This window comes from Oculina patagonica, chromosome 9 (assembly GCF_052425735.1).
Source record: "Oculina patagonica isolate OP01 chromosome 9, crgOcupat, whole genome shotgun sequence".
NCBI lineage: Eukaryota > Metazoa > Cnidaria > Anthozoa > Scleractinia > Oculinidae > Oculina > Oculina patagonica.
This window is the reverse complement of record NC_135766.1, coordinates 31153389-31167790: the sequence shown is the minus strand read 5'-3', so window position 1 is coordinate 31167790 and position 14402 is coordinate 31153389. Positions and strand designations below refer to the sequence as shown.

Below are 14402 nucleotides of genomic sequence, written 5' to 3'. Positions count from 1 at the left end.
AAGTTATTACCTTGTGAAATGCGTAAACAATTGAAGTACGTAAAAGCCATTATTGTTTAAAATGCACAGGATAGCGCCTCCATTGGTTAATTTTGATTCGCAACATAAGGACCGTGGAAAATATGAGAGTAGGAAGTCAACAGGTCGAAACAGCCACATGTCTTATTTCGAACTGTTTACCATTTTGGTCCCTTTTATGTCTTGTTAAAACGCTCTTGAAGGATTTTATTAAAGTTCTTATCCAGAAAAGAAGAATTTTTTGATTGAAGGTTATAATTATTGAAAGTCCCCACTGGAGTTTAAGCGTATGTAGCTACTACAACATTACAACGTCATTCAGGTGTTTAGCTCGTCCATTTTTATAAGGACATGCATGCCTTTCTGGTAGAACAATTTTGAAGCACTTTCATTATCAATAATAAATCGGCAGTTTTGGCCTTGGCTTGTAGTGATTAACACAAAAGAAAAATTTCATATGAAGTCCCTCAGCGATTGAAGAACATCAAACAATATCAGTTCAAGGATTTCAAGGAAACGTAAGTAAATCTCTCTGCCTAGATAAATTCAATTTTAGAGAATCTATGCCTCTATTTTTATATATAATGATCAGACAAACTCTTTATATTTATATTATATTTATTTCTTTTTAGTATTTAAAGCGCATGAATACAATTAGGGTGTAAAATAAATGTGTTTGCCTACATGTTACCGATTCTAATGCTAGCTAGTCCTTAGTGAACAATGGAAAAATAGTAAAATTGGCAGATTTTTTTACCATAAAATGATCAAATGTACAAAATGTTCCTTTAACAAAGAGTGATAAAAAAAAGCAACTGTACATGATGCTAAAAATTTCCCATGCATTTTCCCCTATTTTAATCAATTCCTTAAAGAAAATTTTAATGTTATGAATCTTAGCGATAGGAATTTAAGAATTCGAAACTACTCGCAAACCTTCGGTTACTTCATTGGCGGTCTACTAAGATATTAAGAAAACGTGAGGTTTGAGAGACTAAGATACTAAGAGACTCTGTCATTGTTTTAAAAGGATCGAAGAGCTCCCGCTTTGTTACTGGACTTTTTCATCCTTCCCTGGAGATTTTCCACCTACCAACTTATCTTGCTAATTCTTGGAAGCTGGGCACTGTGAAAATCTAAGTTAATGGTTTAAAAATAAACAAAAGCGGTGTAGAAACGTTCGATTTTCTCCGCCGACAAGTGCACTGACTATTGTTCTCTTTAGGGCATCGTGTGCAGTTTAAAAAAAGTATGATCTTCATTAGATTATCGTACGTGTGAACTCTGAAAAGAGCAGCTGCAACTCCCGCTTATTATCCGTGAAATGCGAGAAGACTTGTTCCAAGATCTTACCGTAAATCGTTCTGTGACGAATAAAACATTATTAATTTGGTTTCATATCGCAATATGGCATGGGTATTAAACAACCCTGCCCTATTCTTTGTTCTTTTTTAATTAATAAAACAATGTAAGTTGTTATCAACGCCATGAATGCAGCGGGAATTACTTGGACAAACCATTTTGTCAATATATCAGTCGAGAATGAAGACAAAAAATTTCAGTCCGCTTTTAGAAAATTTTATCACAAAAAATGAACATTTCTAATTAGATATTACGTTAAGTAATAAATATTTAAGCAGGTTGCCATGATCGATTGAAATAATTTGAATTATCATTTCAGGTTTGAATTCTTAGATTGAGGTGTTTTCTGTTATCCGTTCAGATTTCATACAACATGCTGGCCTACTGGATGGTAGTAATTTCCATTTTGCAATTCTGCAGTCTAAATGGAGTTTCAGGTTTGAGCATTGCTGATAAAATTGCAACGTTTACTTTACTTGATCATGTAAGCCTGGAGGCGTCGAAGAATGGTTAACAGTTTTCACAATGTCCAAGTTAGTATCAAAATATATGCTGAGATACGGGAGATTACTTAACCCTTAACCGGGGGGGCTTTTGAGGCCCGCGCTGACTTTGAACTTTTATAACTTTTTAAAGATTTAACCAAACGCTGCCAAACTTTCTGAGTTTTCCTAAAATTTATCTGGCAACAATTTGGTAGGGTTGGATGATGTGTCAGGAACTTGACATCACCATGGCAACGGCATTTTGACAGGCATGTTTTTCCAAATTTGAAATTTTTCGTGTTTCTGTTGATAAAAATCAACTTAAATGGAATTATTTTTACATTTTTACGGGTTTAAAGCACATTTTTTATTTATTTTGAGTACTTTGCAGTGATTTTGGGTGGTTTTCTGGCATTTTGGAAAAATTTGAAATCCAAGATGGCGGATCCAAGATGGCGGCTGTTTTGACATCATGATGAAATTGTCACGTGATGTGACGTCACCATCCCACGTGACGTATACCAAAAGAAAGGGTTTCGGACATACAATACATCCTATAAGTCTCACGGTGATTGCTTAAATATTCTGGAAGTTACATAGGGGGGGGGGGGCTTCCGAAGCCCCCCCCCCCCCCCCCCCCCCCCCCGGTCTGAGAAGGTCCAAAAAAGCCCGGTCTGAATACGGTTAAGGGACGACATACGGCAATCTATGGTTACCGCAGTTTTCTTGTATTGAACAAAAACTATTTAACCCTATCCAGACCGGGGGGCGGAAAGTGCCCGCGCTGACTTTAAACGCTTATAACGTTTTCAAGATTCAACCAAATGCTGCCAAACTTTGCCAGTTTATCTAAAATTTATCTGGGAATAATTTAGTAGGATATGTTGTTGTGTCAGGAACTTGACGTCACCATGGCAACGACATTTTGACAGGCAAGTTTTCCCAAATTTGTAATTTTCGTATTTCTATTATGAAAAATCACTTTAATGCAAATATTTTCACCTTTTCACGGTTTTTAAGCACGGTTTTATTGATTTTGAGTACTTTGCAGTAATTTTGAGCGGTTTTTTGACGTTTCAGAAAAATTTTGAAATCCAAGATGGCGGATCCAAGATGGCGGCTGTTTTGACATTATGATTTAATTGTTACGTGATGTGACGTCAGCATCCCACGTGACGTATACCAAAAGATAGATTTTTGGACATACTATATATCATCTAAGTTTTATTGTGATTGCTTAAATATTCTGGAAGTTACGGAGGGGGGGGGGGGGTAATCCGCCCCCAAAAAAACAAAAAAAACCCGGGAATAGGGAAATAGAAAGCCTGTAAAGGCCGTGTTCCATACGTCAAAAGAATAAAACATTTTCCCCTTTTTCCTGTTCAATCAGGTCTTTTTATTCGCCATCGTAACAAGTTAAAGCTTTTCACTGAACTCTCATAAAAGAGACACTACAACATGAAGGCAAAATACATCTTTTTTCGGACTGGGCACTCAAATTTGGTAATGTTTTTAAATCAATTTTTTTTTCTCCATTGAAACGCTTAGGCCTGGTTCTCACTAGCGACATAACGACATAACGGCAAGGTCACGCAAATGAAAAAAAAAACACCTCACATTGATGTTTTATGTCACCAATGTGAACAACATAACATAACGACATAGTTGGAACATAATGGCATAAGCATAACGACATAAGGAAAGAACTGAACTTCCCTTGATGTCGTTATGTCCATGTCGTTATGTCGTAAGTGTGAATCAGGCCTTACTATACATAGCCCCGAAAACAAACAGACAAATAAGCGAACAAACAAGAAAGCTCAACATAAATTATCCTTGCTGCTGGGACACTTTTATCTGATTCCTCCTAGAAGATGAAATTACAAGCATTTCTAATTCTGATCCTCCATCTCTTTCTCGCTTGATACACCTGACTATTAGAGTTGGTGAATCGGGATTGACTTTTGGGTAATATTGTTTATTGCGCCCGCGTAGTGTCACAAATGACACTACAAGGGAGCAAATAAACAATATTCCCTCAAAAAGTCATTTTATTATCATTATTATCAATAAACAAGGCCAAATAACATCCAGATAGGTAACACATTCATTTAATGAAGTTAACATCATGATTTTCAATTCAAATAACACAGGTACTTCGTCGCAATGAAAATTATACACGATGCTACTGAGGCTTATGTCTTATTGTGTAGTTGTAGTATAAAAGAGCTAGCTGCAGTGTCTCTGAAAATAATGAGCAATGGGTTGATTCATGGATAATAGCACTTTACGATTGAACTTTGGCGTAAAATTCCTACAACTGCTTTAGCTAAATTAGCTCGACCGGAGATACACAATTCAAGTGAACGATGTTTCGTTTCTCGCAAGACAACAAGGAGTTACTCTCTTTGTCTCTTCGCCTTGTGCATTTGCTTCTAAATCGGATTTTTTGGCTGTATTTTGTCCCATCTACAACAAATAGACTTAGATTTTTCCTACCGAACACAATTCGCTTGGCGAAAAACTGTTCGAGACTCTTGCTGTAGGCGTACGCAGCTGAATGGTTTTCCCGCGTCAGCGACGTTGATTGGTTAAAATTAATCGGATGATGAACCGAGAACCAATCAGCTGCAGGGCAGTTAAATGCATTAACGGCCCGCTTGGAGTCATTTGCGGCCCGCAAAGCGCGTGTTTTCAATAGGGCGGTTTTCAATTTGGCCGCGTGTTGTAGACAGTAATGGTTGAATTTCTTTCTGATTTAATTGGCAACTGTGTGTGTGTGTCCCTTTACGTAAAAAGAAAAAAAAACGAAAACTGGAAATCTGTCAACAAGAGGCTATTTTAGTTTTCACTGGGGTCGGACGGTTCGCCTGCTCGTTTTTGACAATCAATGTTGGTATTTAATAAACCAACAGAAAACGTTTTACCATAATTTTTGCTTTCATGGCGCATTTTTTTGTTTGCAGGAGACTTTACTGTAACTTTGGCGGTATTTTCCGGTGTCCCTGATCCAAAATGGACGATTGCTTCGAGTCACCCAAGTTATACAGAAATTCAAAATCGTCTGAACGCCAGGATAAATGATGGCTTGGCCTATCTACCAGAAAATATACCTGCGGTACTTGGCTACAAAGGATTTCTAGTTGAGTCCAAAATGAAAAAAGAATCCGTGAGATTAATCGTAGGTCCAATAACGGTCCAACTTCAGACGATGTTGTTCAATACCATGCCAAAGGATGCCCTACCAGAAGACCTTCGCAATGGGATTTTAAAGGTGATAGCTTCGGGAGTTGTCAAACCCCAGGTAGCTGCAAAAAGATCCAAATCCAAACGCTATGCACCAGAGTATAGCAATGCCCCGTGGAATCTTCGAAACCATCAGCCCTTCAACAACTGCTACAACTATGCTACAACCAAAGTGACAGATACCTTTGCACAGCCCGGTAGAGCTACAGGAGTCTTGCCATATCCTCCTATTCTAGCTAACCCGGTGCGAATGTCTGCGGAACGCGATGGTTTGGTTACTTTGAACGTCGCAGCCGGAGGTCCAGTTCCCGCAAATCCAGCCCTCCCCGACCAAAATCATGTGGTAGCTCTGGTTGTTGCGCCAGGTAAGTGTACACATAAATGGGTCCAGTGTAAGATATCCAAAAGCGCGCAGATTGTATTTTGCGTTTCGTCAAAAAATAATGCAGTTTGCAGTTTGTTTGTAACTAAAATGCCCTGTAATTTAATTGCAAAGTTCATTTCTAGCTACCAGTATTCTTTTTTTACTATAACTCGTACTTTAAATTTGTGTTTTGTTGTTACTTTTTTTTCAAAATCTGCACTTGAAACGTATGCTTCTGCGCCTTTCACAGGCGATTAACCCTTTCAGTGCTAAATTTCTCCAAAAACAGGGTTTTTTTCTACCGTTAAACTGAATTTTTGATGCTACGATCCTGAATTTCCCTTCACTTTGCTTAAAAAGCACTTTTCCACAATGCAGCAAGATTTTGATGAAGATTCCATTAAAAAATGTACAAAAATGTACTTTGGTGCATGCGCATAAGCCAAAATTTGCGAAATCGTTTCCATTTTTTTTCTTTCTCCTTTTCCTTTCGTTTCTCTCGGCTTTGTTATTTCCACTTCTTTCTACTGTATCCGTCCTTCCTTTAGACCAAAAAAGTTTTGATTAAAACATTTGTAAACCCTGTCAAGAGGACCTAGATCTTTTACAGGTGTTTTGGCGTTTTTTAAGCACCGATTTTGCACTAAAAAGTGATTGACTTTTTTCTCGATTAGCTCTGTTAGGATGCGACCGATACGCAAAATGAATAGTTCTTTGAAAAGGTCAAACCTAGCTCTATCAGATGCTTATCACCAAAATCTGCTGACTTTTAAATTGATGACGTCACAAGTGGTTCATTGACTGCTCCTTCAAATGTCGAAAAAAGTCGACTTTAGCACTGAAAGAGTTAAGTTCATCCGTGTATCTACCATACACATAGCACATAACCTGTTTTGTGATACAGTTACATAACTCCAAGGAAAGTGCGCGCGTACGATTTTCATTCAATACTTGAGTAGTATCAGAAAACGAACGAGTGAGCGCAGCAAACGAGTGAATTTTAAGATACACCTCAACGAGCGAATTAAAATCGTGCAGAGTATTTTCCGTGACGTAATTTTTATTTTATTTTATTGGTAGTGAGATTTCTTTCTTGCCATAATTACAAACAAGCGAAAGTTAACTGAACGGCGTAGAAGCGAAAGTGATTCAAGGCTGAAAATATTTTAAATTCTAAAATGTCTTAAAAAGATACCTTATTATAGGAAATTAACGCGTCATGAAATTGACGCGAATTTCGAACTTTCGCGTTAATTTAAGTCGCGTTAATTTTTGTTAACGTTAATTTCCGCGCTGTTAATTAAGTGGAGCGTTAATTTCCATGATGTTATTTTCCATTATTTTGGCCCAAATTTTTCGTTACAGTACTGATGTTCTTGACTCCGAGGAAAAAGCATAATTTTATCTGTCACTATCATTGATACTGTGAAGAACGCTTAAAGTGGGAAAAGTACCACGAACATTGTTTTCCTTTAAGATTATACGCCTAGAAGTGTTGAAATAAACTTGTTTCTGTTGTGTACGTCGCGTTAGTTCCATTTTGAAATGTTACCCCCTCTTTCGCGTTAATTTCATTTATTGGGATGTAATTTTTTCTTCAATTCGCGTTAATTTAAGTCGCGTTAATTTCAAATACCTTAATTAACACAAGCGTTAATTTCCTATAATAAGGTAAGATTAAAATTGGAATTTCTCCCCGTTTTTAGAGTCAAGTGTCTGCTAACAATGGCAGAGGTCACTAAATGCTACGGAAACTATTCTCGGTCATCGGAGTCACTGTCCGAGTCATTTTCAACTTGGAAATGTGCGACACGCGATAGACTTGTTGGCTGGATTTACTGCATTTATATTAATGTGAAAAAGTTTCTCCTTTCAATGAATAATTCTCTAAATAATGCTTTAGCCTACTTACTAGTATTCCATTAAACTTTGCAGCGAAGTATATTCATTGTCCATTTCGTGCTTCAGCTTGGGTATAATTCGCTTGACTTTCCTTGCTTCCTCGAGTACTCTCAAGTACTTTTTACATCTTGTTGAGTTTTGTAAAGAGCGATTAGTGTTTCCTTGGCATGAAGTGAAATGGGCTCTTCAGTAGAACACAAGTTAGAAGCAAACCTTTCTTCGTTTTAATTTTTCAAAGCGTGCGATTTTTGTGCAACGGCTATCTGTGCAACCCTGTACGTTCATTCACAACTTGTGAATTTCAGGGGTATCAAATGGTTTTTGCGAGCATTTGCGAGCAGGCGAGCACAGCGTTTTTCTTTGCGAGCACGAGCATTGACAAAAATTAGCCTTGCGAGCAACGAGCACTTTTCAAAAACCTACCTCTACTAAAAACCGAGCATGCGAGCACTTGTAAAAATGTGCGAGCACGAGCAAACGAGCACCCACTAAAATTTTGCGAGCATTGCGAGCACTGCGACATTTTGGGGGACCATTCTTGACTCCTAATTTCATCGTTCACGTTGCTGATTGGCTTAGTTCTAAATCAGTACGGTTTTTAGTCTCAGCACCTATGAAATAAATCACATCGTTACGTTACATCATCGTACTTGTGTTAGTAACTCTCTTTTTACTTCTATTCAGGTCTTGATTACCACTGGTATCGCCTAGATAAAGACGGAACATGGTCTCACAAACCTGGCCAAACACCAGTCACACAACTCGATTACGCGGGAAATACCATTAATGACCCAAGAGCTGCTGCCGTGGCACCATATTTGCCATATCAGTTTGTTACTTTCATGCATTGTGATAGAAATACCGTTAACATTGCATAAGCAGTAGCTAATTCCGGTATACGCAAAATTAATAAATCCCAGCTACTAGCCAGTAACTCTGTAACAAGATTTGGGAAATAAATCTGAGTACTGATACTGACTGACTCACGATCGTTGTCTGTGTAATTCGTTACCTTATGAATACATGTAGACGTGTAGAGCATATTTTGCACAGTAGCGAGAAGATAGAGTGGCAAATAGAGAAATATTACATGAATGGCATTTGTGTGAGTTGCGCGCTTTCCGGATGCCACTCCACCGAGTGCCTGAGATTCAACGCTTGATGGATCGAGCTTGTTTTAATTATACCTCACGAAAGGCACTGTACTAGCTGTGTTTTCCTCCCCCATGGTTAAGAAAAGAGCAATTGCGAATTGCTAGAAACTTGAGAACGCTCCCCCAACCCCATTCCCCCCCCCCCCCCCCCAAACGCCCCCCACCCAACCCAGACTCCCTCTTCCTATTTCTCTCGAATACGTTCTTCCAACGAGCGGCCGTGGGTTTTACGGGAAAACAGAAGCCCACAAGATGGGGCAATTCGCATTTATAGTCTTGAATATATTAACCGGCGTGAGTCCCACGCCTTTTGTCACATTCCAGCGCTTAATCAGCTTCCGTGGAAAGTATTGGCCAGTTTAAATAGAATAAAAGAACCCGTCGTGCGATGGCAATAAGCGATGACGTCATCACTTACACGTCATCGCTTCAAAATGAAGGAACCCGACAACTGTGGTGCACTTGGAACGTAAAAGGACAAAATGAAGGAAGCCGAATCCGATTCAGGAATGTGCGGGGTTGGGGTTGGTTGTAGGTGGGAGGCGGAGTGATGTACTTAAGCTTTGGCGTACATGTCAGTACCTATACCTTCTTTATTGCAGAAACAGCACTTGACTACACTCAGGCGGGTTGGCTTCCACCCAAGACGAGAGCATGTATTTTAGCAGCAGGAAACAATAAGCGACCCACATCTCGAACTGTCTACACTCTGGCTTCAATTACTTCCTTCATGACTGTGGAGAGATATCTTTGAAACAGGGAGAAAATTAAACAGTATTCTAAAAGTTTCTTCCCGTACAAAACAAAGACAAAATACTTCGAAACAATATTAAGAAACTCTTTATTTATTTTTTTTAATCCTTGTTTATTTAAAGCTACCTAACAATAACTGTAACTACAGTTTGCAGTGATTTGAAAATTGGCTCATTCGGCCTTGTGTTAACCGTGGTGGTGACCCTATCACCTCGCTCACACGCATTCGTAAAAAAAAAAGAATATATTATCACTGGTTCAAACTGCAATAACAGCTTCTGACTTTGACGCGGGACAACAATAATAAATATTTATGTGCCTTTATGGCATGCACAAAATTTCTTTCGTATATGTGGGTTATTGTCCCTGTTTTAATTTTAATTTTGCTAATGTTCACTCGCGAATGTTATATTATTTTTGTATTCTATAAAAAAAGAGTTTTAAGTAAGAAAACTTTGTATAAAGGCCCACACTATGCTTGTTTCAATTTACAAATTCTCTTTACTTCTATCAACCCATTTGTAAGAGGACCAGATAGGAGAATTTGTCTAAACATCAAAACTTCCCCTTTGTGATCACTAGCTAAACCGATCGATCAAACAAGTTTTGCAGTATAGTAAAAATGTTAAATTGTACCGAAACTTCTAGCGTCAATAACAATTTTAATTATGTTATTTCAGGGTTAAATCTATACCTGAGGTATTGCCCATTTAGCGAAATAGACCGGTTAAATTTGTAGCGAGGTAGTAGTACCGGCTAGGTCACGGTATTTTAGGTAATTCTATTTATTTTCGTCAATTAAGAGCTGTAAACCCTTACTTCAAATTGGCAGAGCAAGGTAATTTACTGACACTTTTATAGAAATTGAGATAAACAATCGTTTACACGAACGCAATCCGTTTTAATTTTCTCGAATTTTGCCCATCATTGCCCCTTATTGGCCTTTCTGTGTTTCTGTTGAGTTATTTTAACGTTTTTAGCCGTTATTGTGATATTTCAGTTAATTCTATGACCGGTTGGTCAGTAGCGACATTGCCTAAAATTGCGTGACATAGCCCCTTTAATAGTACGCGTTTTTCTAAAATTAGCAAACTGCCCGAAAGAGTTGGCGCAGTTTTCGGTTATTGCTTTTCCTTGATGGGAGACTGGAGACTGCAGAAACAAACCATGTGTACAGAATTTTACAACGGCTCGTACATGTACCGACTTCAAAAGACCTCAATACGTAGTCCACAATTCCGAATGGATTTTTCGAAAAAAAAAAACTGTTCCATTTGTTTTTCAACCGAAATTTCGGGGATTTGATCACAAACGATTATTTCAACTCGGTTTATTCCGGTAAATGACAAACACCCAAGTAGACAAATTCTCAGTAATGTAACAAACAAAATCTCTTCCGTCAACATTCAACATTCTTACAAACAACACAATCCTCGTTGTGATGTTTACTAATAAATTAATAACATTTCAAACTGCGGTTTGAGATAAAGCGAACTACCTCGCTACAAATTTAATATCTAAAATTTGTATAGTTATAATAAACATTTATCCTTTGTTGTGTACGATTGGGACACGCATTTTGTTATACTTTTGCAAATTAAATTTTCATACTCTTCAGGTTTGAACAGTTGGGTTTCATGTATAAAATAGAATAAAATCGCTATAGGCACCCACAAAGAAAATTCTTAGCCAAACATGCTTTGCTGACTACCACGGGCTAAAATACTGCAGGGAATTGGCGCAAAAGTGGTCATCTCTGCACCAATTTTCTGACGAGCCCGTACCCAAATTTCTGTCGTGTAAACGCGCCTTTTATATTGTCCTAAACCTTTTTGATCTAGATTGTGTTATACTGTAACACTTCTGTACGAGAGGAATGACTGCGAGGAATACATCAACGCGTGGTTGTCAAAGTGCTGTCTTCCTAGATTTTCTTTCCATGAGCCATACAAGCCTCTAACCACATTAACTAACTTTGCCTTCAGATCTCACACCGGACTGGCAATATTCACCTGGAATCTTTGCCCTTACCACACTGGGACGTTCAAGTGGAACGCTGAAGGGCAAAGTCAGTCAATCCGGAAGTAGAAAGCTGTTGTATTATATAGAGGATGCCTGTATGCTCTCTGTATCACGTGTCTTTCCTTATATAGCCATTCACTGAGCCGTTCATGGTCCGTTTTCTGGCTTCAAAAACTGTTGATTCTGCGTCACTATCGTCGTCCGTGTCGCTTAACATGAGACTTGTACTCAGGTATTTACCTAAGGGGGAAAAAAAGAAAAATAAACTTAAATCTAATACCAACGTTATAACTAAGTCAGAAGTTATGGCGACAAAAAACGTGATTGGACCACAATGAAACCAGTACCAGGCGCGAGAAAACATGAAACCAGTGGCAAAGGCAGGGAAATGAATTAATAAACCAGTGGTAAGTGTGGAAAAACATTTAACCATTCACAAGCGCACGAAAGTACGAAACCATTGACAAGCGTTAGAATATGTGTTACCGTGGCATTACCAATATATGAAAATCAATGAAATCAATCGTTAGTTAATTGTTACCCTATAAAGGCACATTTTTGACTTCACCAGATTGATTACACATTTCAGTCAATGCAGGAAAACACACAAACACACAAAACAAAAACACACCATATCTGAAGAAAGCTACATCAAAAGCTATACGGCTTCCACAAGAGACTATTGTATGCCCTAGCAGTTATAGGGGCTACTTGCATAGGCTAGACAAATACAAGAGTGAGACTGAGCAGAACACTTACAGCAACAAGAAAGACAAAACGTTCAATTCGCTTACCTCCTTTTGGTAGCATCTCCATACTTTCTAGTTTGTCGTCGTCATCTTCATCAATAACAGCGTAGCGATGGCGTCTCTTGCCACGGCCTCGTCTCCTACACAACGAAATAACACCAAAGAGTGTAAGCTATCTAATGCAACACCAAAATTTTCTTGTTGAAGTTTAAGACAAAAAAGGCGGCCTAAACCAAACTGAGCAACTATGTCCCATTTCAAAAACTAGTATTTGCTGATTCTCTTAGTATTGTGCTTAAAATGTCCAGAGCCATGCATCACCCTAATGGGTTAAAGATCGTGATATAAGATCACAAAGCTTACGATATTCTCTATTGAAATATTCCATTTGCATTAAATTAAGTCATAAATGCATAAGTTATATACAAGAAAGGAAGAAATCACATAATATTTAATAAGCAATCGAAATGAGGGGCTTAATGACAGTTTTCTCTATGCTGTAACGTGATTTGATTTCTTTGTATTAATTCACAAGTCGAGTTATAAGTCAGGAAAACGTTATAAAACTAAATACTCCCAGGTGAAAAATAATGAAAAGAAAATATCAGTAATTAAGTTATGAGAATTCTGATGATCAATGAATTGTGTTAAACGTGCTTAGAACAACACCAACAACAAAGTAAACAAAGGCAAAACTATCAACAACAAAAGAAAATAAATGAGAGGAATAAAATGAGAAAAATAAGAATGAATGTTGCAAACTTAAGCATTATTTTGACTAGAATTGGAAGTCAAAATAACAGGAAAAGGATTAGAGAGGGAGTCATTCTTGGCGAATTCGATGATATGAGAACATTGAAAAATATGTGAAAAAATAAGATGATAGATGGTCTAAAGTCAGCAACAGTAGAAAAAGTAAATAAGCAACATTGTGTTGCATGCAAGACACTGTAGCAATTCAACAAAACATCATTCCCAGAGAAAGCCACGCCAAGACTGAAGACAAAAGGTTACTGCACTGATTTAGATTCCCATAGACCAGAGTAGAATGTTTTTGCAAGTCAGTTACAAATTTGACACACTAAGGACCTCCACAGACTAGAAATTTAGAGGTCGACAATTATTTGTTATCAAAGACTGAATGTTACAGCTAAACGCTACATTTTAGTTGTCGACAACTGGGCAGTTTCCCATTTTAAACAGGAAAACTGCTTAGTTGTCGAGGACTACGTTTTGGACCTTTTTTCTGGTGTGTGGGAATGTTAAGCCTTAGTTGTCGAGAACTATCGCAATAGACTTGTTTACCGGAAACGAGAAGCGAACGACTTTTAGAAAGTCTACTATCGCAACTGCGTTGTAAGAAGTCAGCGGTTTGAGCATGTGTAGTGAATGTTGATTCCTAAGCTCTCGTTGTCCTGACTTAGTTGTCGACAACTAACACTCCAATCGTTCCGATGTTTGGAATGCTTGCATCGGACAGAATCAGTTGTCAATAACATTAAGTTCTTAGTGACCAATAGTTGTCGACAACTAAATAACTTGTCTCTGGAGGCCAAAAGCCAGTTGAATAGATTGCGCGTTTGCATTTGGCATTGGTAACTTTGGCATCAATTATCCTGTCCCCATGCAAGTTTTAGCATACAATACCTATGGTCAGTTGAAGAGGCGTCCTCTGTACTAGGAGGATTAACAGAGAGCACAACCTTCTTACGACGAAGTCTAAAGACAGAAAGAAACAGATACAGGAAAGAAAGCAAGGACAGTCGAGAGTACAAGTCCTGAACAATGGAGACAAGGAGCAGAAAAACAAAGAATGGAATGGAATCCAACACAACTACAAGCAATGCTGGAATGTGGAAATAACGTTGAGCCTCTGTTAAAGGGCACCTCCCATTGTTGGCACTTTTAGTGAGTCGTACATGTAGTACCAGCTTCTAACAAGCAAACTTTTTGAAAACCCAAATTATTTTATAAATGCAAAGTTATTAATAATAATAATAACAATAATAACAACTTTATTAACGTGTCAAATCTGTAGTAGCTGAGAGGAAAAGTCCCCTCTACTAATTGTGGACACCTAACCTGCCTAACTAAAAAACGTAATTAATATATATAAAATAGAAAACATTTATATACATTTAAAAAAACCTAAGTACAAATATATTAAAATTCTGTTTCTTTAACTATATTAAAATATAAAAATTAAAATTATGTTAAAAGTAAAAATTATGACATGGCTGCTAGTCATTCTTGACATAGTTTGCATCCCCGACAGTCACTGATATTAGCAGCCAGCGCAGTGAGGTCCCGACCACGTATAACGCATTTGAATTGTTTTAAAGATGGT

The 14402-nt window shown here is 37.9% G+C and overlaps 2 protein-coding genes across 7 annotated transcripts in view; one reads left to right on the top strand and one right to left on the bottom strand.

Moving 5' to 3' along the window:
• LOC144664781 (uncharacterized) lies at nt 1–8364 on the top strand. Of its 3 annotated transcripts, none has more exons than XM_078525993.1 (5): nt 1–340; nt 450–536; nt 1742–1817; nt 4832–5476; nt 8062–8364. In XM_078525993.1, exons 3-5 carry the CDS (start codon nt 1754–1756, stop codon nt 8253–8255), a joined length of 903 nt encoding a protein of 300 aa, XP_078382119.1. In that variant the 5' UTR covers nt 1–340; nt 450–536; nt 1742–1753; the 3' UTR covers nt 8256–8364. The 3 variants fall into 3 exon arrangements, with proteins under 3 accessions (XP_078382119.1, XP_078382120.1, XP_078382118.1); XM_078525994.1 differs by having other exon boundaries at nt 1714–1817; XM_078525992.1 differs by having other exon boundaries at nt 1700–1817.
• Nucleotides 8365–9353: 989 nt separating this feature from the next.
• The window catches only part of LOC144664626 (dyslexia-associated protein KIAA0319-like protein), a 29362-nt gene continuing 24313 nt past the window's right edge, over nt 9354–14402 (bottom strand). For 3 of the 4 annotated variants that reach the window (XM_078525774.1, XM_078525775.1, XM_078525777.1), the window contains 3 exons: nt 13703–13774; nt 12101–12195; nt 9354–11546 (listed from right to left, as the gene is read on the bottom strand). In XM_078525774.1, the coding sequence (XP_078381900.1) occupies nt 11416–11546; nt 12101–12195; nt 13703–13774 (298 nt within the window). In that variant the 3' untranslated portion in view covers nt 9354–11415. The remainder of the gene's footprint in view (nt 11547–12100; nt 12196–13702; nt 13775–14402) is intronic. The other variant, XM_078525776.1, reaches the window with a different exon arrangement.